At 42.2% G+C, this 25,147-nt stretch overlaps 1 protein-coding gene across 2 annotated transcripts in view; it reads left to right on the plus strand.

Moving 5' to 3' along the window:
* The window catches only part of LOC109891854 (calcium/calmodulin-dependent protein kinase kinase 1), a 141,083-nt gene that overhangs the window by 18,077 nt on the left and 97,859 nt on the right, over positions 1–25,147 (plus strand). For both annotated transcript variants that reach the window (XM_031826997.1, XM_031826998.1), the window contains exon 2: positions 19,729–20,167. In XM_031826997.1, the coding sequence (XP_031682857.1) occupies positions 19,829–20,167 (339 nt within the window). In that variant the 5' untranslated portion in view covers positions 19,729–19,828. The remainder of the gene's footprint in view (positions 1–19,728; positions 20,168–25,147) is intronic.

Below are 25,147 nucleotides of genomic sequence, written 5' to 3' on the forward strand. Positions count from 1 at the left end.
CAGAAAGACAAAGAGCTAGTCTCTCTTTCTCTAGGTATGCTTCACAGGGCACAGAAGTCCCATGCTGAACTTTATTGTATGGAGGAGATTCAGTTCAGTCACTCAAAGGGGATGAGGTTCTTAAAAAGACTGCAGGTTTTTACTTCAGACAGTGGCATGGCACCACAGGCTGCCAACTGTTCAGTCCTGTAGATACAGTGGAGTCTGAAATGACTGACACCCTTGATAAAGATGAGCAAAATTTGGGAAATTATATTATTTTATACGAATGCTCAAGAGAACACGATTTTGTATAACACCCTGTTTTCAATACCTTTCAATACCTCAACTGGCGGGGCACTGAGACTTTTTCTAAAATGTTTATTGAGATTGGAAAACACATTGGGAGTGAGCTTAGCGATTTCGACGCAAAACCCAAGACTAGTGTGCGTGGCCAAAGAGTTCTATTTTCTTGTCATCTGACCATAGCACCGGTTCCAATACATGTACCAATGTCAGTAGTGGAGAGGGTAGCAAGTGGAGAGGGTAGCAAGTTTTAAGTTCCTCGGCATACACATCACAGACAAACTGAATTGGTCCACTCACACAGACAGCATCGTGAAGAAGGCGCAGCAGCGCCTCTTCAACCTCAGGAGGCTGAAGAAATTCGGCTTGTCACCAAAAGCACTCACAAACTTCTACAGATGCACAATCGAGAGCATCCTGGCGGGCTGTATCACCGCCTGGTACGGCAACTGCTCCGCCCACAACCGTAAGGCTCTCCAGAGGGTAGTGAGGTCTGCACAACGCATCACCGGGGGCAAACTACCTGCCCTCCAGGACACCTACACCACCCGATGTTACAGGAAGGCCATAAAGATCATCAAGGACATCAACCACCCGAGCCACTGCCTGTTCACCCCGCTATCATCCAGAAGGTGAGGTCAGTACAGGTGCATCAAAGCTGGGACCGAGAGACTGAAAACAGCTTCTATCTCAAGGCCATCAGACTGTTAAACAGCCACCACTAACATTGAGTGGCTGCTGCCAACACACTGACACTGACACTGACTCAACTCCAGCCACTTTAATAATGGGAATTGATGGGAAATGATGTAAATATATCACTAGCCACTTTAAACAATGCTACCTTATATAATGTTACTTACCCTACATTATTCATCTCATATGCATACGTATATACTGTACTCTATATCATCGACTGCATCCTTATGTAATACATGTATCACTAGCCACTTTAACTATGCCACTTTGTTTACATACTCATCTCATATGTATATACTGTACTCGATACCATCTACTGTATCTTGCCTATGCTGCTCTGTACCATCACTCATTCATATATCCTTATGTACATATTCTTTATCCCCTTACACTGTGTATAAGACAGTAGTTTTGGAATTGTTAGTTAGATTACTTGTTGGTTATTACTGCATTGTCGGTACTAGAAGCACAAGCATTTCGCTACACTCGCATTAACATCTGCTAACCATGTGTATGTGACAAATAACATTTTATTTTATTTTATTTGATGTACCAATGTCGTTTAACAAACTCCAGGCATTTATATTTGTTGGATGACATGAAAATAGGGCTCTTTGGCCACGCACACTAGTCATGGGTTTTGTGTCAAAAGAAAGATGCATGACCAGAAAATGACCACATACCTACTGTAAAATATGGTGTTGGATCTTTGCTGTTGTGGAGCAATTTGCTTCCACTGGTCCTGGGGCCCTTAAGGTCAACGGCATCATGAACAAAAACCTGGTTGCCTCTGCCAGGAGGCTGAAACCTGGCCGCCAGTGGATTTTCCACTAAGGTCCCATTTGGCTCAGTTGGTAGAGCATGGCGCTTGCAACGCCAGGGTTTGTACAGTATGAAAAAGTATCCGATTGGCGACAGATTTCCATGCAAATATTCTAAAATCCACATATAAACACTGCGTATTTTCCCACCAGAGATGTGTTTCCATCAAATGTACTTGCTGCGGATAAAAGGCTGTGCGTGATGACGTAGTGCACATAAATCCCATGTATCAAACCAAAAATGCAAGTTAAATGGGTTTCCATTACATTTTCAGCTCTATTTATGGTTTTCTCACAAAACAATGTGCGTTATATAGCGAGTGTGCCCACTCTGCTATTGGTACGTGCACACTAGGCAACCGCTCGCAGACACAATGTGAGTATAGCCTACATGATGAGATTATTATGGACAAAATGGCAAGATTTTTTATTTATTTGTCAAATGGCAGCCAAGCATCGACGATCATGTCACCAGAATAAGACCCTCAATATTAATTGGAAAGGAGCATCAAGCTCATCATCTTGCACTTTCATCTGTAGCCTAATAAACGGCATGCTTTCCCGAAGAGTCGTAGTGGGAGGACCACACAACATGTGCGTGACTCCAAGTTTACTTCAATATGATAGTTATTAAATCAATATTTGCACAAAAGCGTTTCCAGCGTCATTTCTCGCACCGCACCGTCAGATCCCACCTTGTCCAGCGTATTTTGTTTTGTCGACATTTGGAAAGTTTACTGACAAGTTCCAGCAGGACTGTTATTACATTGTTTTCTGACATGTACATTCCTGAAAAGGTTGGATGGAAACCTGGTTAGTGATCTGGAAAGGTTATGTATGGAAGAATGGTCTAAGATTACTCCCAATATTTTCCTCACAAAAGGGCTTTATTACAGACTGAAATACTCCTCAGCATTCGGATTCTACTGTTGGTGTTGTTTGGCATGACAACTAATGAAAAAAAACAGGTACAATAGAAGTTATGACAGGGTTGAAACCAAGGTTAACAGGGACCCTTATTATATTCGAATTCATGGTGCTTAAAAACATAATTGCAGCCTCTTGCGATATGGATATTGCACATGTCAATATTGCAATTTTGATTAAAATTGTATAAATTGCGCAGCCCTACCAGTTATGGAGGAGAACAAACTCTTTGTGCCAGTCTTTTTAGTCTCTTATTTTAGTCTTTCTCGCTCTCGCTCGCTCTCTCTCGCGTGCATGAAGCATGCCACAGGGCTGGTCTTCTCCTACATGTGTCAGCAAGCACTAGGCCAGGCTGTCATTCTGGACAGCTCCCCCCCGCCGCTTCCATATACCTTTTCACCTTTCCTTCCCCATCCCCCTTCTCACAGCATCTAATGTGGAAGTGTTGGCTTTCCCCCTCACCCTCTTCGTCAGCATCCATCTCTTGATCCCTCTCTCCCCTAGTCCCCCAGCACCTAATGTGTCACATACTCCCCCTGACTGGGATAAGATGTGACAGATGAGGCAGCCATGCGGACCTGGTCCAAACTGCTGGGCCCGGGGGATTGTAACGAGGACAGGTAGCAAAGCAGCCTCTCTCTCTGGTTCTAGACAGATGACAGAAAGCCTCCTCTACCGTCTCCAGCCCCTCCTTTCTCAACTCTCAGCACTGGGATCATAGTAAGAGAGCTGAGTATCTGATTCTATTGGATGGGGAGTGTTTTTTTTTGTTTGGTCTGGAACCAGGCTAGGGTTACCTTTTACATCAGGGTGATTCTGAGCCATCAATCTGTTAATGAACATTGAAGATACTATTGTCTTCCTGACTTCCTGCCATTTATAACTATGGAATGGGTGGTGACCCACTTAGTGTCCTCTCTCTCACTCACTCCTGGTTAAAATTGTTGTCTGCCTGGAAGACTCATGCAGGATTGAAACACAAAGAACCTGGTTGCATTAGGACTGTGAAAGCAGCTCCCCTTGTTTAGTGGAAGGTCAATCTCATGGTCCCTTGTGTGGTGGGCCAACATAGTGTGTGTTTTTTTTGTTGTGGGCTTTTGTGTAGCGATAGGTAACAATGATTTGTGGGTGACTGTTGTCGATGTGTTCAGAGGGTCTCTGGTTCAAGGACAAAAACAATACTGTTACACATGCGTGTGTGATTATCTTTCTGAAGCTTTCTCCCCTTATGTTATCTCTCTTTATATGTACTCACACCACCGGTAAATGTCCACCACTAAAGTGTCCACCTTCGGACAGGTGCAGGAGTGGACATCCTCTTATCATGTGCAGCTGTCAGGTTGCAGAGGCCACATTATTGTTACCAAAAGCTTTTCAACTCCATATGACTGCATGCAGAACATTATGCAGTATGAAGGCAACTGAATGTAAGGCCTGCATGTGATCAGAGGTGATTGTCGGGCCTGTCGGACTGGATGATGGCTTTTGTTGTTTGATCGCTATTGTTCTATAAACTGTACTGATAGACCTCCTTAAGTAGTACTTAAAATAATTTATACTTAATTACTTTACACCACTGGGGAATTGAAGGAGGTCTGTCAATACGATTTATAGAGCAATAGCGATCAGATACAACAGCAAAAGTCATCATCCAATCCGACAGGCCCAACAATCACCTTTGGTTATTGAATTAAGAATTTCAAATTTCATGGTATATCCTTCTGTGTAGCACTGTCACATACATAATTACATTTAATTTAGACAAAGCCTTTTCAATTTCATTGTTAAAATAGGCCTACTCTCACAGATATTGAATACCAACATCCGTTTGGATATTCAAGTAACTGTTCCCCTCCCTAAGTCAAATTGGACAAAACTGGTTGAAATTACATCTTAGTGTCATAGTTTTGCCTACGGGGTAGTTGCTGCAATCACTGTTGCTGATGGAATTGTAGGTAGGAGTAATAGTGAGGGCAGTATTTGAATCCATACATACAGTATCAAATCAAATTGTATTAGTCACATGCGCCGACCTTACAGTGAAATACTTACTTACAACCCCCTAACCAACAATGCAGTTTATAAATTACAAACAAGAATAAGAAATAAAAGGAACAAGTAATTAAAGAGAAGCAGTAAAATAACAATAGCGAGACTATATACACTGCTCAAAAAAATAAAGGGAACACTTAAACAACACAATGTAACTCCAAGTCAATCACACTTCTGGGAAATCAAAATGTCCACTTAGGAAGCAACACTGATTGACAATAAATTTCACATGCTGTTGTGCAAATGGAATAGACAACAGGTGGAAATTATAGGCAATTAGCAAGACACCCCCAATAAAGGAGTGGTTCTGCAGGTGGGGACCACAGACCACTTCTCAGTTCCCATGCTTCCTGGCTGATGTTTTGGTCACTTTTGAATGCTGGTGGTGCTTTCACTCTAGTGGTAGCATGAGACGGAGTCTACAACCCACACAAGTGGTTCAGGTAGTGCAGCTCATCCAGGATGGCACATCAATGCGAGCTGTGGCAAGAAGGTTTGCTGTGTCTGTTGTGTCTCTGGACACTACGTCCAGAGCATGGAGGCGCTACCAGGAGACAGGCCAGTACATCAGGAGACGTGGAGGAGGCCGTAGGAGGGCAACAACCCAGCAGCAGGACCGCTACTTCCGCCTTTGTGCAAGGAGGAGCACTGCCAGTGCCCTGCAAAATGACATCCAGCAGGCCACAAATGTGCATGTGTCTGCTCAAATGGTCAGAAACAGACTCCATGAGGGTGGTATGAGGGCCCGACGTCCACAGGTGGGGGTTGTGCTTACAGCCCAACACCGTGCAGGACGTTTGGCATTTGCCAGAGAACACCAAGATTGGCAAATTCGCCACTTGCGCCCTGTGCTCTTCACAGATGAAAGCAAGTTCACACTGAGCACATGTGACAGAGTCTGGAGACGCCGTGGAGAACGTTCTGCTGCTGCCTGCAACATCCTCCAGCATGACCGGTTTAGCGGTGGGTCAGTTATGGTGTGGGGTGGCATTTCTTATATGCTGGTGCGGTTGGCCCTGGGTTCCTCCTAATGCAAGACAATGTTAGACCTCATGTGGCTGGAGTGTGTCAGCAGTTCCTGCAAGAGGAAGGCATTGATGCTATGGACTGGCCTGCCCGTTCCCCAGACCTGAATCCAATTGAGCACATCTGGGACATCATGTCTTGCTCCATCCACCAACGCCACGTTGCACCACAGACTGTCCAGGAGTTGGCGGATGCTTTAGTCCTGGTCTGGGAGGAGATTCCTCAGGAGACCATCCGCCACCCCATCGGGAGCATGCCCAGGTGTTGTAGGGAGATCATACAGGCACGTGGAGGCCACACACACTACTGAGCCTCATTTTGACTTGTTTAAAGGACATTACATCAAAGTTGGATCAGCCTGTAGTGTGGTTTTCCACTTTAATTTTGAGTTTGACTCCAAATCCAGACCTCCATGGGTTGATCAATTTGATTTCCATTGATAATTTGTGTGTGATTTTGTTGTCGGCACATTCAACTATGTAAAGAAAAAAGTATTTAATAAGAATATTTCATTCATTCAGATCTAGGATGTGTTATTTTAGTGTGTATTTTTTTGAGCAGTGTACAGCGGGTACCGGTACAGTGTACCGGTACAGTGTACCGGTACGGTTAGTCGAGGTAATATGTTCATGTAGGTAGAGTCATTAAAATGAATACACACAGTCAAAAGTTTGGACACACTTACTCATTCCAGGTTTTTTTAAAACAATTTTCTACATTGTAGAATAATAATGAAGACATTAAATAACACATATGGAATCATGTATTAACCAAAATAGTGTTAAACATGTCAAAATATATTTTATTTTTGAGATTCTTCAAAGTAGCCACCATTTGCCTTTGACAGTTTTGCACACTCTTGGCATTCTCTCAACACTTAGACTATATACAGTCGTGGCCAAAAGTTTTGAGTGACACAAATATTAATTTTCACAAAGTTTGCTGCTTCAGTGTCTTCAGATATTTTTGTCAGATGTTACTATGGAATACTGAAGTATAATTACAAGCATTTCATAAGTGTCAAAGGATTTTATTGACAATTACATGAAGTTGATGCAAAGAGTCAATATTTGCAGTGTTGACCCTTCTTTTTCAAGACCTCTGCAATCTGCCCTGGCATGTTGTCAATTAACTTCTGGGCCACATCCTGACTGATGGCAGCCCATTCTTGCATGATCAATGCTTGGAGTTTGTCAGAATTTGTGGGGTTTTGTTTGTTCACCCGCCTCTTGAGGATTGACCACAAGTTCTCAATGGGATTACGGTCTGGGGAGTTTCCTGGCCATGGACCCAAAATATCGATGTTTTGTCGAGCCACTTAGTTATCACTTTTGCCTTTTTGCAAGATGCTCCATCATGCTGGAAAAGGCATTGTTCGTCAAACTGTTCCTGGATGGTTGAGAAGTTGCTCTCGGAGGATGTGTTGGTACCATTCTTTATTCATGGCTGTGTTCTTAGGCAAAATTGTGAGTGAGCCCACTCCCTTGGCAACACCACACATGAATGGTCCCAGGATGCTTTACTGTTGGCATGACACAGGACTGATAGTAGCGCTCACCTTGTCTTCTTCGGACAAGTTTTTTTCCAGATGCCACAAACAATTGGTAAGGATATTCATCAGAGAAAATGACTTTACCCCAGTCCTCAGCAGTCCAATCACTGTACCTTTTGCAGAATATCAGTCTGTCCCTGATGTTTTTCCGGGAGAGAAGTGGCTTCTTTCCTGCCCTTCTTGACACCAGAACATGCTCCAAAAGTCTTCGCCTCACTCTGCGTGCAGATGCACTCACACCTGCACACAATCCACACACACAATCCTGTACGTGACCTTAAAGGCTTGGACAGAAATTATCAAATTGTCAGCATGTAGTCTCATCTCCATCCACCAACACAAAACTCTCAACAGAGTGGAGGGCAGTGGAGGCCATGTTTAACACTTTTTTGGTTACTACATGATTCCATATGTGTTATTTCATAGTTTTGATGTCTTCACTATTATTCTACAATGTAGAAAATCGCAAAAATAAAGAAAAACCCTTGAATGAGTGGGTGTCCAAACATTTGACTGGTACTATAGCTCCTGGAGTTATAACGATAGTAGCGATTCTAGTGTTGTGCCTCTCCCCGTAATCATGGTAGCTGTAGCATTAGTAGCAAGTATTCCCATTTATTTAGCTCACTCTCAATGTATTCACATTTATTTAGCTCACTCTCAATGTCCCTGTACTGTGGCACCTCACTCCCAAGTTTAAACAATGTTTTTTTTTCAAAAACACATGTATTTCAACTATCTGGGTATCAGGGGGGGGAAAAATCATGATATTATTGGAATAGTGAAATTATTTAAAATGCCAATGCCTAGTTTGACTTAGCTAAATTGGTCCCAGTGTAAAACTCCATAGGCACAGTAGGCCTGTGCTTTCTGTCAGTGTGCTCTCTCTTCTGCCTCAGGAGCTTCTAGCCTGTAAATCAATACCCATCACATCCACAGCATACAGTACTCTGGGGTCCTCATTCACCAACACACTGCTATCTGTGATCAACATTTTTATAGATTTTCTACACACAAACACACATGCATTACACCAGGGGGATAGGGAGAGAAAGCGAGAGACAATGACCTCCACTGCCCTCCAATCTGTAGAGAGTTTTGTTTTGGTGGATGGAGATGAGACTACATGCTGACAACATGATCATTTCTGTCTAAGCCTTCAAGGTCACGTACAAGCTTGTGTTCCAGCTATCTAGAGAAAGGAGGCTTTTTTTAATACACAAGGAAATAGAAACACACGTACACACTATGTATATAGTCACAGTGTTATATCAATGACTCAGCTGTCAACTGGGAATGAAACCCAGTGAGAAAACAACTCGGCGTGGAGCGAGAACCTCACTTCCAATTCGTGCTATGGCATAAAAACAACTCAATGACTTTTTTTCATTTTTTTCATCAGTAGTATTATTGAGATTTATTCATGGTGCTGTCCGCTCAGCGCTGTCTCGCTCTGAAAACCTATAAATTATCTCCATTTTGTTCTTGGCAGTCTTTGCTTGCTGCCTGGGACACAATAAACCAATTTAGAAGACAAATTGAGACAGAGCAGGAGGGAGATATGGGTCGCTAATAGAGGAACATGTGTCAATCAGAAGAACCTGTATGCACTCTCTTCGTCTCCTCCTAATTAGTTTTGGTGAATGAATATACTTTCAATATGAATTGGGAGAAAGATGTGGAAAGATTGAAATAACATTTGGCTCTCAAAAGGATCTCATTAAGTGTTTCCACCGTGTATTATGTATTTATTTCTACATTTCCTTTGCTCTGCCTCTACAATACAAAAATAAGCTTTATTATTATTGGATTGGTATGGATGGAAGTAGAGGAGCCCAAATGGCGTTAAAATGGTTCCCAAATGTGCGTCAAATGAGAAGGTTGTGGCTCCTGTTGTATGCTTAAACATCATGGAGAACACCGACACACACACACACACAAGATGTCAGGCTTTTTTTTTCCATCATAGCTTTATTCAGTTGAAGACAGCAGAGGATGCATGAACTGCTCAATTAACCGTATTCAACCATATTGAATTACACCATACTGTATGTTTGGTGGTAGTGTGAAGGGAAAAACTTTTCTCCGAGCTCCCATTCCCCTCCCTCAGTCGTTTCTGTGCTAGCTTCAGTTGCCTCTTGCCACACAGCAAATTTTCAGAAGTTTACATACACAAATGTCAGAAGTTTACATACACAAAAAAGTATGTTATGGCTTTAGAAGATTCTGATAGGCTTATTGACATCATTTGAGCCAATTGGAGGTGTACCTGTGGATGTATTTCAAGGCCTACCTTCAAACTCAGTACCACTTTGCTTGAGCTCATGGGAAAATCAAAATAAATCATCCAAGACCTCTGGGGGAAAAAAATTGTAGACCTCCACAATTCTGGTTCATCCTAGGGAGGAATTTCTAAACGCTTGAAGGTACCACGTTCACCTGTACAAACAATAGTACGCAAGTATAAACACCATGGGACCACGCAGCCATCATATCGCTCAGGAAGGAGACGTGTTCTGTCTCCTAGAGATTCATGTACTTTGGTGCGAGAAGTGCAAATAAATCCCAGAAAAACAGCAAAGGACCTTATGAAGATGCTGGAGGAAACAGGTACAAAAGTATCTATTTCCACAGTTAAACTAGTCATACATATCGACATGACCTGAAAGGCCGCTCAGCAAGGAAGAAGCCACTGCTCCAAAACCTCCATAAAAAAGACAGACTATTGTTTGCAACTGCACATGGGGACAAATATCGTACTTTTTGGAGAAATGTCCTCTGGTCTGATGAATCAAAAATAGAACTGTTTGGCCATAATGACCATTGTTATGTTTGGATGAAAACGGGGAGGCTTGCAAGCCGAAGAACACCCATCCCAACCGTGAAGCACAGGGGTGGCAGCATCATGTTGTGGGGGTGTTTTGCTGCAGGAGGGACTGGTGCACAAAATAGATGGCATCATGAGGGAGGAACATAATGTGGATATATTGAAGCAACATCTCCAGAAGTTAAAGCTTGGTCGCAAATGGGTCTTCCAAATGGACAATGACCCCAAGCATACTTCCAAAGTTGTGGCAAAATGGCTTAATATGGCTGCGATCCCATTACAGGGATCAACATCGGGGGCCATTTCAGAGTCACTAACTAAAAATACAACGTTGTAACATTAAACATTCTTTAAAATGCAAGTGTCTTACATCCTTCAAAAGATGAGAATCTTGGTAATCAAACTACGTTCTCCGATTTAAAATAGCTATTACAGAACAAATACTGTGCTTTTGTTTGAGAAGAGCGATCAACAACAAACATTTTCTGCCATGACAGTTTTGACACAATCACATCTGAAGGTAAAATTATGACTTCTGATATCTTGCTCTTATTTCTCTTCCTGAGGTTCCCAGTGATCAAATGAAGTGCCGTTTTCTTTGATAAAATAAATTTTTATAGCCTAAAACGAAACATTTTGTAAACCGTTTGTCGTGAATTCCATCTCTATCAACTTTTTACGGAGCATTCAACGTAATTACACACACTAAACAATCGTTTATCTAGTCATAGTTGGTTTCAGTGCAATCCTCTGGATGTTTGCAACACAGCCAAACCTGAATTCTTTTTTTTTGTGTTTTTTTTTTGCGAGAAGTATTGACCAAAGTTACTTATTTGAAGACAACGAGCAATGACTTCATTGCGCACCAATAATATTAGCGAAGCTTCGTTGATTGACTGTATTTCTGCCCAATGACCTCTGATCTTCTTGAAATCTAGCTGGGTAGATAGCCAATGAGCTGAGGTAAACCCAGTATGTGATGGTTATGGGTTGGACCACCATCCCTTGTTTGTAAACGCATGCCTAACGAACTTCATTCTCGCCTTGGCCATCAGAGTAGTTGCAGTCACGCTTGTTACGCACAGCAGTGTTTTGGAAAGTGTTTTTTCAATGATTTCATTGAAGACATGGCGAATAAATCAGGAAAAGCGAAGTCTAAGTATACAGATTTGCACCAGATTATAGAAGAGATTGGTCGGGAAAGTGAGACAGATTTTTTGTTTGAGGAATCTTTGAGTGTTATGATTCAAACATTGAGGAGCTGTTTCTGCAAGGACAGGACGTACTTCTGGACGGGTAAGTGCTAATGCCGTTTTATGAAATTATGAAATTATAGTTTTTTAATATTGCAAAAGGCCTGTTTTATCTGCATGCTGTTCACTGACAGATTTGCCGTACATTACCGACTGTAGGCTAAGCCTTGTTATTGGGCTACACACAATCCACAGCAAGGCTATTTAAAAAATAATAAGCCGTTGATCCTCTGTGGCTAAATTATGGGCATTTTCATGGTGTAGTAGGCTATTCTGAATTATTTAACTTCTTTCTTTCTGAACAGAACAGTTATTATATCACTTTGGAAAATGTATTTCAATTTATCAGGGTTGCTACAGGTCCTCCTGAACCCGCGAGGCTCTGATTTTATAATGAAATGATTAAGTGCTACACTGGAGATATGTAAGGACCAACGCTGGAGTAGAGAAGCAGGTAAGGGGAGTCAAACATTTATTCGGAACAGACATGGAACAAGACAAGAACAGCGTCAGCACACGGGTAATCAAGGACATATCACAATCAATGCTGAAGCGGGGAACAGACAGATATAGGGGAGGTAATGACAGAGGTGATTGAGTCCAGGTGAGTCCAATAATCGCTGAGGGAGCAGGGGTGATAAGAGAAGAGTTGCAGGCTCATGTCGATCAGAGCAGAGAGAGATCATAGAACCTGAATCTCATTCTAGTTCTGTGAGATACAGGCGTGCTACTCACACAACCACGGCCACGCATTGGTCTCAAAACAGGTTACAATGTTACGCAAATCATAATCCCGGGCCAACCAAACCAAAATCAACTCTTAGAATATCAGGCTTAAAATCTACTTTTTCACATAATAAAAAATAAATATCTAAGAGAGGCAAATTGAATGAACTTTGATCACCTTTATTCAAATTTTTACATTGCAAAAAGTGACAATTATTTTTCATGCTGCGAGAGGTACTGGATCCGGCCAAATAGTTCCCGGAACGAAACATTCCAAAACGGAGCGGTACACTGCTAGCAAGGTAGGGAAGATTGATAAATGAGACTACCTAACTCATATAACTGGAACAACCATCTCAAAAACAGGTGAAATAAGTCCAACCACTTACAGATTGGATTAGTTTAGAAAAATGTATGTTATTTATCTTTGTGTAGTATTAGATCAATGTATCAATCAATGTGCATGCAGAAACGTAGACCTCTCACAGCTACCCCCCCTACTTTTTTCCATTTCCGCCTGAAGACATACCCAAATCTAACTGCCTGTAGCTCAGGCTCAGAACCAAGGATTTGCATATTCTTGATTTCATTTCAAAGAAAACACTCTGAAGTTTGTAAATGTGAATTGAATATGTAGGAGAATATAACAATAGATCTGGTTTAGATAATACAATTAAAAAAACATATGTTTTTTCATTTTTATTGTTGTATCACCATCTTTAAAATGAACAAGACAAAACAAACATTCCGATAGGATGATGGGGACAATTTCAGTGAAAAACATAAGAGGGCAACAGTATTTGTGCAAAGTTTCAGAATGATAACTTCCAAGATGAGTGTGCTACATGACATGTATCATGAAGTCACCCAGGTGTCCCACACAAGTAGCCCAAATGTACCCAAGTGGCCAAATTGGTGAAGTTATACATTTTGAATGGAATAACTGTATACAAAATACCAAAATGGTATTTTTGAAAAAACATGAAAAAAATATATACATTTACAAAATAACACTTTCAATATTTGGAAGACCCTCAGTCCTCTACACAATATTGTGCTGCTGATGCCAGGTGCCATAGCAGTCTCTTTCTGCTGTAAAGCAGAGGGTCACCAAGCATGTGGTGCAGGTGATGGGGGACTTACAGTGCCTTGCGAAAGTATTCGGCCCCCTTGAACTTTGCGACCTTTTGCCACATTTCAGGCTTCAAACATAAAGATATAAAACTGTATTTTTTTGTGAAGAATCAACAACAAGAGGGACACAATCATGAAGTGGAACGACATTTATTGGATATTTCAAACTTTTTTAACAAATCAAAAACGGAAAATTTGGGTGTGCAAAATTATTCAGCCCCCTTTACTTTCAGTGCAGCAAACTCTCTCCAGAAGTTCAGTGAGGATCTCTGAATGATCCAATGTTGACCTAAATGACTAATGATGATAAATACAATCCACCTGTGTGTAATCAAGTCTCCGTATAAATGCACCTACACTGTGATAGTCTCAGAGTTCCGTTAAAAGTGCAGAGAGCATCATGAAGAACAAGGAACACACCAGGCAGGTCCGAGATACTGTTGTGAAGAAGTTTAAAGCCGGATTTGGATACAAAAATATTTCCCAAGCTTTAACCATCCCAAGGAGCACTGTGCAAGCGATAATATTGAAATGGAAGGAGTATCAGACCACTGCAAATCTACCAAGACCTGGCCGTCCCTCTAAACTTTCAGCTCATACAAGGAGAAGACTGATCAGAGATGCAGCCAAGAGGCCCATGATCACTCTGGATGAACTGCAGAGATCTACAGCTGAGGTGGGAGACTCTGTCCATAGGACAACAATCAGTCGTATATTGCACAAATCTGGCCTTTATGGAAGAGTGGCAAGAAGAAAGCCATTTCTTAAAGATATCCTTAAAAAGTGTAGTTTAATGTTTGCCACAGGCCACCTGGGAGACACACCAAACATGTGGAAGAAGGTGCTCTGGTCAGATGAAACCAAAATTGAACTTTTTGGCAACAATGCAAAATGTTATGTTTGGCATAAAAGCAACACAGCGCATCACCCTGAACACACCATCCCCACTGTCAAACATGGTGGTGGCAGCATCATGGTTTGGACCTGCTTTTCTTCAGCAGGGACAGGGAAGATGGTTAAAATTGATGGGAAGATGGATGGAGCCAAATACAGGACCATTCTGGAAGAAAACCTGATGGAGTCTGCAAAAGACCTGAGACTGGGACGGAGATTTGTCTTCCAACAAGACAATGATCCAAAACATAAAGCAAAATCTACAATGGAATGGTTCAAAAATAAACATATCCAGGTGTTAGAATGGCCAAGTCAAAGTCCAGACCTGAATCCAATCGAGAATCTGTGGAAAGAACTGAAAACTGCTGTTCACAAATGCTCTCCATCCAACCTCACTGAGCTCGAGCTGTTTTGCAAGGAGGAATGGGAAAGAATTTCAGTCTCTCGATGTGCAAAACTGATAGAGACATACCCCAAGCGACTTACAGCTGTAATCGCAGCAAAAGGTGGCGCTAAAAGTATTAACTTAAGGGGGCTGAATAATTTTGCACGCCCAATTTTTCAGTTTTTGATTTGTTAAAAAAGTTTGAAATATCCAATAAATGTCGTTCCACTTCATGATTGTGTCCCACTTGTTGTTGATTCTTCACAAAAAAATACAGTTTTATATCTTTATGTTTGAAGCCTGAAATGTGGCAAAAGGTCTCAAAGTTCAGGGGGCCGAATACTTTCGCAAGGCACTGTAATTTAGCAAAGAACACAGCGACACCTCCATGCTGTGCCCTTTTGGCCCTGAGGCACATCCATGCCTGCAGAAATACATTTGGGCAGATGAACACCACTTGTGGCAGGAGCTGGATGAACCAGCTTCAGTGGGGGATGGACACCTTGGCACTGGGGGCTCCCATTCGGAGTCAGTGTCACTGTGAAAGAAAATGTTCAGTTAGAATAGTTTCACATATGAGCCCTGTATCAACTGGTATAATAGAGTACAGGGAACATACGGTTGAATATATTATTATAGACCTGCTAGATCTACTGTCTCATTTATATTATGACAGACCAGCTAGATCTACTGTCTATTTTATATTATGACATTTCAGCTAGATCTACTGTCTCTATTATATTATGACAGACCAGCTAGCTCTACTGTCTTTATTATATTACAACAGACCAGCTGTATCTACTGTCTCCATTTCACTTTGGCCATTGTTGTGGGCCTGCCCTCCCCTCAACAGCCTCAAATAGGCTATTTCATGTGGGGGTGGGGTGGGGTGGGGCGGCAGACACACACACACACACACGCATCTCACATTTTTATATATTGCTACTAAAATTTAAAAAAATCACAAATAATATTTTATATTATTAATTTCAAACAACGGCATTAGCATGAGAAGAACTTACCAGTCTAAAACGATGTCCTCTCCGTTCAAAAAATATTCCTCCATTTGGGAAACGCTAAGTCTCACATTTCCGATCAATTTCTTCTAAAATTGTGTGTACATCTGTATATCTAGACTTAGATTTAGCTTTCCCTGACTTAGTCGCCATACTGATTGATATATATACAGCTGAAGATGCGCTTTACCAAAACAACAATGTGCGTAACATGCATGGCTCCTTCCGGTATAAATCTTCAATGGCGAATGACTCTCTTTACGCCGGAGTTTACTACATAGTTTGGTCTTCCAACACATAAACATTACATACTGTATTGCTGTTTACCTCAGCTCATTGGCTATCTACTTAGCTAGATTTCAAGACGATCAGTGGTCATTGGGTTAAAATACAGTCAATCAACGAAACAGCGGTCATATCATTGGTGCACAATGATGTCATTACTTGTTGTCTTCAAATCGGTTTCTTTCAGTCAATACGTCCCGCGAAATGACCCATCAGGTTTGGTTGTGTTACACACAAACCAGTTGATTGCAATGAAACCAAACATGACTGGAAAAGTCACGTTTAGTGTGTGTATTTACATCGAATGTGTCGTCGAAAATGGAATGAGACGGAATTCACGACACAAGCAGTTCACAAAATGTTTCGTGTTAGGCTATAAAAATGTATTTGATCAAACAAAAGACCATTCATTGTGTAACACTGAGCATTGGGAATGCAAATAGAGGAAGATCGTCAAAGGTAAACAATTTATTTTATTGCAGTTTGTGATTTTGTTACGCCTGTGCGTAATCCTCAGATAATCGCATCATATTCTTTCGCAGTAAATCCTTTTTTAAATCTGACAACGCAGTTGGATTAGCAAGATTCTAGGCTTTCGAAACATGTGAGACACTTGTATTTTCATGAATGTTTAATATGACTATTTATGTAGCGATCACCGTATGTTGTCGAATTTCATCCCACTAATGGGTTCGGTGCGCAGAGAGGTTAAAATTCACTATTCTAAAAAGCAACCTGCAACAAAGCATACTGGGAATGATATAATAATGAGCCCGCCCCCATATTTCTTTCTCTCTGAGATAGTGACAACACAGCCGATTAACAACACCACGCAGTGGGGAATCCATTGTGATTTAAAATAACACTTCATTTATTCACTGCAGGTGGTGTCAATTTCAATCCCGCTGGTATTAACCCTACTTGAATCAACACATAGATACAACACTTTTTACCTCAACACCAAGATTTTAGCACCCGCAAATTTGCTGTGCAGGTTGTCATTGCAAATAATAATTATTAAAAGTCATCAGTCCTCTTGTTTATTAAAAGTCATCACATCCTCTTGTTTATTAAAAGTCATCACAGTCCTCTTGTTTAGCACTCTTTCTCTCCCTGACATCATATGAATACCATTCCCTGATAGGCTCAGTCCCTATGAATGGTTCCTGAAGACTAGAGTGCTGCTGTAGCATCAGTTAATCACTGGTTGGCTAATAGAGAACAGTTAATACCAGGAAGTGGCTTTTCAATGGGGTCAAGAGTCAATGGTATTTGTCTCTAACTCTCTCCCTCCCCTGCGTCCGCCACTCCTCTCCGCCTCAACCACCATCACAATCAATTAAAAGGCTTTCCCAACTGTTGGGTAGAACAACAGTTATCAGACCGGGGAACATTGTAAGCTGTAATATTTTGGCTGAATTCATGTGTGCGTTGTCAATATCCTCCACATTAATGGTTGTCAGGGGCAACAAGCAGCCAGCCCTCCAGGACTGAGATTGCCCGTCCACTGTGAGGGAACTGTCATGGTGGGGTCGACAAGTACGCCCACACACACACACATACACACAAATGCTCTCACGCAGGCACACATACACATGCTGGCACCAACATGAACAAATACTATCGTATACTATCGTATACACTAGTAAAAAAAGAAAGAAGGTATACACTATAGTAATTACTGTAGTACTTTTGTGGACTGTAGTGCACTATAGTATTCCAACAGTATACTACAAAATTCTACAGTAAGTACTACACATGATCAAGGTATACTACATTGTGTAGAACAGTATACTACTGTTTACTTCAGAATTCTAAGTACTGTAGTATTCTATATTGAGCTGAAGTGTTTTTTTCATGTGGACACACACAAACACGTCTTCTGCTCACTTCTAGACTCAACATAAGCCAGTCTTACACTGGTATAATATATGCCAATTTAACATAATGTTTGCACAGTGGTCCCCATGCGTGCACCCTCACACGTACACACACACACACACACACACACTTAAATGGACACTTTGTCTGCTGAAGCACAGAGTTCTCCATTTCAATAAGCCCTGACTGTTATCCCTCAAGGGATGGAAACAAATTGCCTTCCCCTTTGTGAACGCCATATTTATTCCGAAGAGAACGCCATATTTATTCAACCCAAACATGTATGTTTCTGTGAAAAGACTCCAATTGACATGGAGCCAAGACTGCCCTGGTGAAAAATAAAATGCGTCATGAAATCATTTGACCCAAGTTAAAACTGGAGCACTCAGTTATTTTAGAATATAAGGCACTCTGAGTCCAACTAAACGGATAGGTTTTCGTGTCCTGAGAAATCTCAGGAATAGCAGAAGACGACGATGTCCCATTTCACTACTCTAAATGTAACCTCTAAAAGAATATTGATATTCAGACAACTGAAACTCCTCACAAAGGTTATTGTAAATAGATTCACCATTTTATATCCAATCAAGCCCCTTTCTCTGGATTATTGACCCTAAAGAGGTGGACACATTGAGCTCTTGGAGGTAAAAGCATCAATCACCTTCCCAGAGCAGCTTTTCACGAAGTGTGTGTGTGTGTGTGTGTGTGTGTGTGTGTGTGTGTGTGTGTGTGTGTGTGTGTGTGTGTGTGTGTGTGTGTGTGTGTGTGTGTGTGTGTGTGTGTGTGTGTGTGTGTGTGTGTGTGTGTGTGTGTGTGTGTGTGTGTGTGTGTGTGTGTGTGTGTGTGTGTGTGCGTGCATTACTCACTGTGTGTGTGTTACTCCCTGACTAAGATATATGTGGAAGGGCTCTTTGAGATGGAAGGATTGTAATGTGAGAGATTTCTTGTCAGTTCTTCTTCCCTCCCTGGCCTTTGGATGGATAACTGGATGGAGTAGATCTGGTCCACTTTGCATATCTGTGCTCTCATCTGCAGAGACAACAACACATCAACCAACTGGCTGCACAGCCTTGCTTTGATACCAGCTCACTATGACTATCTACTTCCCTGATTTACATGTTGTGATTAAAGGGCTCACAATGAACAAAGATTGTCACACAGGTTCAAGCACACACACACACACACACACACACACACACACACACACACACACACACATACACACGCACTCGGAGTAATTGCATGAGGAAGTGGATGTTGTTGATGAGAGCTGTGTTAATCCACACACACTCACAGTAGGGGCATGTCCAGAGGAATGGATCATAATTAACTGTGGGCCTAGATTGACTTTCATCACAGGGTCATTTATTTCAATTAGACAACTACACACACGGCATGCCTAGACAACTACACACACGGCACACTCGCACACACACGCTTGGACGACTTGATCTGCTGGCCGGCCCTGCTGGAACAATCAGCTTCTCACACACAGAGAGAGAGAGAGATAGAAGGGGGGCACTGAGGTGTCTGGATGACAAAACACTGTCCTACTTGTAGTTATTTACCTTGGCTGTCCTCAGAGCACAATGTCATAAACTGCCTATACATGACAGTGTGACCTTTTTAGATGTGTGAACTTGACTCAATCAAACTACGCAGTGTATTGTGATACATGTTCTTGGGTAGATTACATTGTTCTGGTTGTTATCACTTACCTGTTATTCATGGAACATAATACAATATCAGTGTCCATATCATTCATATCATATGATATCCATACCATGTAGTGTGTTTGATCTATGGCTTTTTATTGAGCTGCCATCTTGGCCAGCGCGTCCTTGTAAAAGAGGTCCCCTGACCTCAATGGGACTTCCTGGGTAAAGAAATGTGAAATGGAAATCTAAATTAAAATCATTTTCTCTATATGAACTCATCCCTCTCGCCTCTCTCGGTTCCCTGCAGATCCAGTGCTCCCCCAGGCTGGCCCAGACCCACACCACGTTGATGCTGGTGGGCTCTCACCTCCTCTTCGTCCTGCGCTCCCCCATCCCTCCATCTAGTGATGGCGATGAGTACCGACCCGGGATGCAGAAGGGACGACCTCAGCCCTGACCCCGACCCAATGACCCCTGACCGCAGTGACCTCACCGCCATGATGGCCACCGTGACTGTGACGACCTCCGAGACGGGCGGCTCACCGGCCAATGGCGTGAGGATTGGGGCTCAGCAAGGAGGAGCTAAGAAAGGCCCTGCTCAGCGGCCACACCTCTCAGGGAGGAAGCTGTCGCTACAGGAGCGGGGCACGTACCCATCTGGGAGGTCAGGGGGGGCTCACGTCTCCCCCCGTGTGGTACGCAGACCCACCGTGGAGTCCAAACGCGTCTCCATCTCAGACGCTGAGGTGAGAGAACTGACTGCACCGACACAGGGAGAGAGAGAGAAATTCAATTCAATGCAATAATCATTATTATTGCTCCTCTGGAACAAATTAAGTTGAATTAAGAGGGCTAACTGTTAGGTTTATAAGGGGTTTGGAGGCATAGTTAAGTGGTAGAGCATCTGGCAGAATATCAAGAGGTTCACGTTCATCTGGGTTTAAATAAAGGATGAATAGAATAAAATCCAAAATGTTGAAACTAGTGAAAAAAAATCATATTTTCTCCTTGTTGCAGTCAAGGTTGGCGTGAGTGTTTTAGCTGTGCGTGTCGTGACCAGGGTTCTCAGAGATTGAATGAGTGGGATTGTATGGCCCATCGTGCAATTGTGACTCGTGCTTTTTAATGCAAAGTAGACCTCTGTTTCTGTATTAGATGGAAAGTGAATGTCCTGCGTGTGATGTGCCACTAAGCGGTCAGTCAGACAGAGGGGTCAGGAGATTTCTCTCTCTTAGAGCTTAAGTCTTAACAGCATTTGTGTGTGTGTGTCTGTGTGTGTGTTCAGTGCGTGTAGCCTACATGTGTGCTCTGAATGAATCAGTGCTATGCTTGGGGACATGAAATCTGTAATCTACATCTTGAATATTCTGCCTCTAGCTGAATTACCATCTGGTCTCATCTGAGAGAGCACTAGGAAATAGTCTCCAAGAGTGCGTACTAAATGGCACCCTATTTCCTAAAGCCCTGGTCAGAAGTAGTCCACTTAATAGGGAATATGGTGGCATTTGGGATGAAGATTTACTTCACTTATTCTTCACTACCTCAGTTAATCTTCGAATATACACTCCTCAAGAAATGGAATCCAAATCATGTACCTAATAGTTAATACCCAAGTGGATCCAATTGCAATACTGTTGGGAATTGTGTATTACCGGTAAAATATATACAAATCTCCAGTCATGCATTCAATTGAGACTTTGTCATTTTCTTCCCATAAAAATGTATCTTTGGAGAATTAGTGAATGTCAGAGTACATCAGTCTTCACATCATTATTGAGTGTTGTATTAGAATTAGGGTAATTACATAAAGAACATGTGGTTGATTGGTCACATCGGTGAGCTCAGCAGGTACCTGATTCACTCACTTACAGTACATGTCGGTGCAATCAAGTCGTGTGTGTGTGTGTGTGTGTGTGTGTGTGTGTGTGTGTGTGTGTGTGTGTGTGTGTGTGTGTGTGTGTGTGTGTGTGTGTGTGTGTGTGTGTGTGTGTGTGTGTGTGTGTGTGATATAATGACATCCTATGGGCGGACAGAGAGAGCAGGAGAAGGGATCATGTTAGTCAATACCGCTTTACCTTGTGTGGGACACATCCTCCTCTATACCAGCCCCCTGATAAACACTCAAAGTGACATGGTTTTTTATGTATAGAGAGGCTCAGGAGTTGGTTGTCTGGACATGGAATGAGAAGGGAATAACCAGTGTAGTATATACAGTGCCTTGCAAAAGTATTCGGCCCCCTTGAACTTTGCGAACTTTTGCCACATTTCAGGCTTCAAACATAAAGATTTAAAACTGTATTTTTTTGTGAAGAATCAACAACAAGTGGGACACAATCATGAAGTGGAACGACATTTATTGGATATTTCAAACTTTTTTAACAAATCAAAAACTGAAAAATTGGGCGTGCAAAATTATTCAGCCCCCTTAAGTTAATACTTTGTAGCGCCACCTTTTGCTGCGACTACAGCTGTAAGTCGCTTGGGGTATGTCTCTATCAGTTTTGCACATCGAGAGACTGACATTTTTTCCCATTCCTCCTTGCAAAACAGCTCGAGCTCAGTGAGGTTGGATGGAGAGTATTTGTGAACAGCAGTTTTCAGTTCTTTCCACAGATTCTCGATTGGATTCAGGTCTGGACTTTGACTTGGCCATTCTAACACCTGGATATGTTTATTTTTGAACCATTCCATTGTAGATTTTGCTTTATGTTTTGGATCATTGTCTTGTTGGAAGACAAATCTCCGTCCCAGTCTCAGGTCTTTTGCAGACTCCATCAGGTTTTCTTCCAGAATGGTCCTGTATTTGGCTCCATCCTTCTTCCCATCAATTTTAACCATCTTCCCTGTCCCTGCTGAAGAAAAGCAGGCCCAAACCATGATGCTGCCACCACCATGTTTGACAGTGGGGATGGTGTGTTCAGGGTGATGAGCTGTGTTGCTTTTACGCCAAACATAACGTTTTGCATTGTTGCCAAAAAGTTCAATTTTGGTTTCATCTGACCAGAGCACCTTCTTCCACATGTTTGGTGTGTCTCCCAGGTGGCTTGTGGCAAACTTTAAACAACACTTTTTATGGATATCTTTAAGAAACGGCTTTCTTCTTGCCACTCTTCCATAAAGGCCAGATTTGTGCAATATACGACTGATTGTTGTCCTATGGACAGAGTCTCCCACCTCAGCTGTAGATCTCTGCAGTTCATCCAGAGTGATCATGGGCCTCTTGGCTGCATCTCTGATCAGTCTTCTCCTTGTATGAGCTGAAGGTTTAGAGGGATGGCCAGGTCTTGGTAGATTTGCAGTGGTCTGATACTCCTTCCATTTCAATATTATCGCTTGCACAGTGCTCCTTGGGATGTTTAAGACTTGGGAAATCTTTTTGAATCCAAATCCGGCTTTAAACTTCTTCACAACAGTATCTCGGACCTGCTTGGTGTGTTCCTTGTTCTTCATGATACTCTCTGCGCTTTTAACAGACCTCTGAGACTATCACAGTGCAGGTGCATTTATACGGAGACTTGATTACACACAGGTGGATTGTATTTATCATCATTAGTCATTTAGGTCAACATTGGATCATTCAGAGATCCTCACTGAACTTCTGGAGAGAGTTTGCTGCACTGAAAGTAAAGGGGCTGAATAATTTTGCATGCCCAATTTTTCAGTTTTTGATTTGTTAAAAAAGTTTGAAATATCCAATAAATGTCGTTCCACTTCATGATTGTGTCCCACTTGTTGATTCTTCACAAAAAAATACAGTTTTATATCTTTATGTTTGAAGCCTGAAATGTGGCAAAAGGTCGCAAAGTTCAAGGGGGCCGAATACTTTCGCAAGGCACTGTAGACTATTTCTTACATTTATGGACCTGTACACAATTAGGTTTCACGAAATTAATTTGTCACAATCGTTATGAAACATCTTATATGTTTGCGATAGAGATTTTGTCTGCACAACCCTTGTGTACTTATTTTTGTTCAGAAAAACTCTACAACCATGCCAAATGTGTTGTACATCAGTTGTACAATTTGAGTGTAATCCACCAGCTCTTCTCTGAAAGACACTCTTTTTAATGAAAGGTTGGTTTTTCCTCTCTTTTTTTCAGTTCAGGTAGTAGAACTGTCAGGTAGGGAGATGAGTTTATCCTACTTTGCTATGACTGACACATGGAGAATGTTCAGAAATACAAATGTGGGAATGAGCAGTTTAAGGGTTCTTTCTGGCTCTGGCTGTCTGTTTGTCTCAAATGGCACCTTATTCCCTAGTGCCCTACTTTTAACCGGGACCCACAAGGCTCTGGTCAAAAATAATGCACTATATAGGGAATAGGGTGTCATATGGGATGTACAAAGGTTATCAGAATCCGGGCTTAGTGTGCGTCCCAAATGGCACCCTATTCCCCATAGGTCTCTGGTCAAAAGGAGTGCACTTTTAGGGAATATGGTGCCATTTGGGACGTATACAGGTTGTTCACGCTGTGCATTCTGTGGAGGTATGCAGAGGTTAGCATCATCCAGGCTGTAGCGGTGCTGATTGACAAGGAACCAGGAAATGCTTCTGACCTCACTCACAATGGATAACCTACGGCAGGGGTCGGCAACAGGTGGACATCCATTCGTGGGAATAGTTGGTGAACAGATTCCCTAAATGAAACAATATTTCTGCTGAATTCATGCTTATTTTAGCATTTTTGACCAAACCTCAAACCATCCCATCCCATTGTTTTTAGTAAAAAATACTAAAATCACCAGAAATTCAGCAAAAAATGTGTTCATCGGGCCTTCCAAGTGGAGCAGCGGTCTAAGGCACCGCATCGCAGTGCTAGAGGGATCACTACAGACAAGTGGAGGCTGGTGACTTGAAAAATTGAGGAGGACGGGAGACCCACGGTATAGGTGCGGAACGCACAGAGATGACAAAGTGTGTTTCAAAAATTGTCAAAGACTAATTATTTTAACCGAAAGCATTTAATAAAGACATTTATAGTACAATATTATGGTGAATGGGAATGAGAGGGCTACTTACACAGTGATGGAAAGGAATCACAGCAGTGATTGAATGCACCCGCATGCCCGACTAGCATCACCACCCTGGATGGTTCCGACCTAGAATATGTGGACGTCTATAAGTACCTAGGTGTCTGGCTAGACTGCAAACTCTCCTTCCAGACTCATATCAAACATCTCCAATCGAAAATCAAATCAAGAGTCGGCTTTCTATTCCGCAACAAAGCCTCCTTCACTCACGCCGCCAAGCTTACCCTAGTAAAACTGACTATCCTACCGATCCTCGACTTCGGCGATGTCATCTACAAAATGGCTTCCAACACTCTACTCAGCAAACTGGATGCAGTCTATCACAGTGCCATCCGTTTCGTCACTAAAGCACCTTATACCACCCACCACTGCGACTTGTATGCTCTAGTCGGCTGGCCCTCGCTACATATTCGTCGCCAGACCCACTGGCTCCAGGTCATCTACAAGTCCATGCTAGGTAAAGCTCCGCCTTATCTCAGCTCACTGGTCACGATGGCAACACCCATCCGTATCTCGCGCTCCAGCAGGTGTATCTCACTGATCATCCCTAAAGCCAACACCTCATTTGGCCGCCTTTCGTTCCAGTACTCTGCTGCCTGTGACTGGAACGAATTGCAAAAATCGCTGAAGTTGGAGACTTTTATCTCCCTCACCAACTTCAAACATCAGCTATCTGAGCAGCTAACCGATCGCTG

This window comes from Oncorhynchus kisutch, linkage group LG6 (assembly GCF_002021735.2).
Source record: "Oncorhynchus kisutch isolate 150728-3 linkage group LG6, Okis_V2, whole genome shotgun sequence".
NCBI classification, from domain to species: domain Eukaryota; kingdom Metazoa; phylum Chordata; class Actinopteri; order Salmoniformes; family Salmonidae; genus Oncorhynchus; species Oncorhynchus kisutch.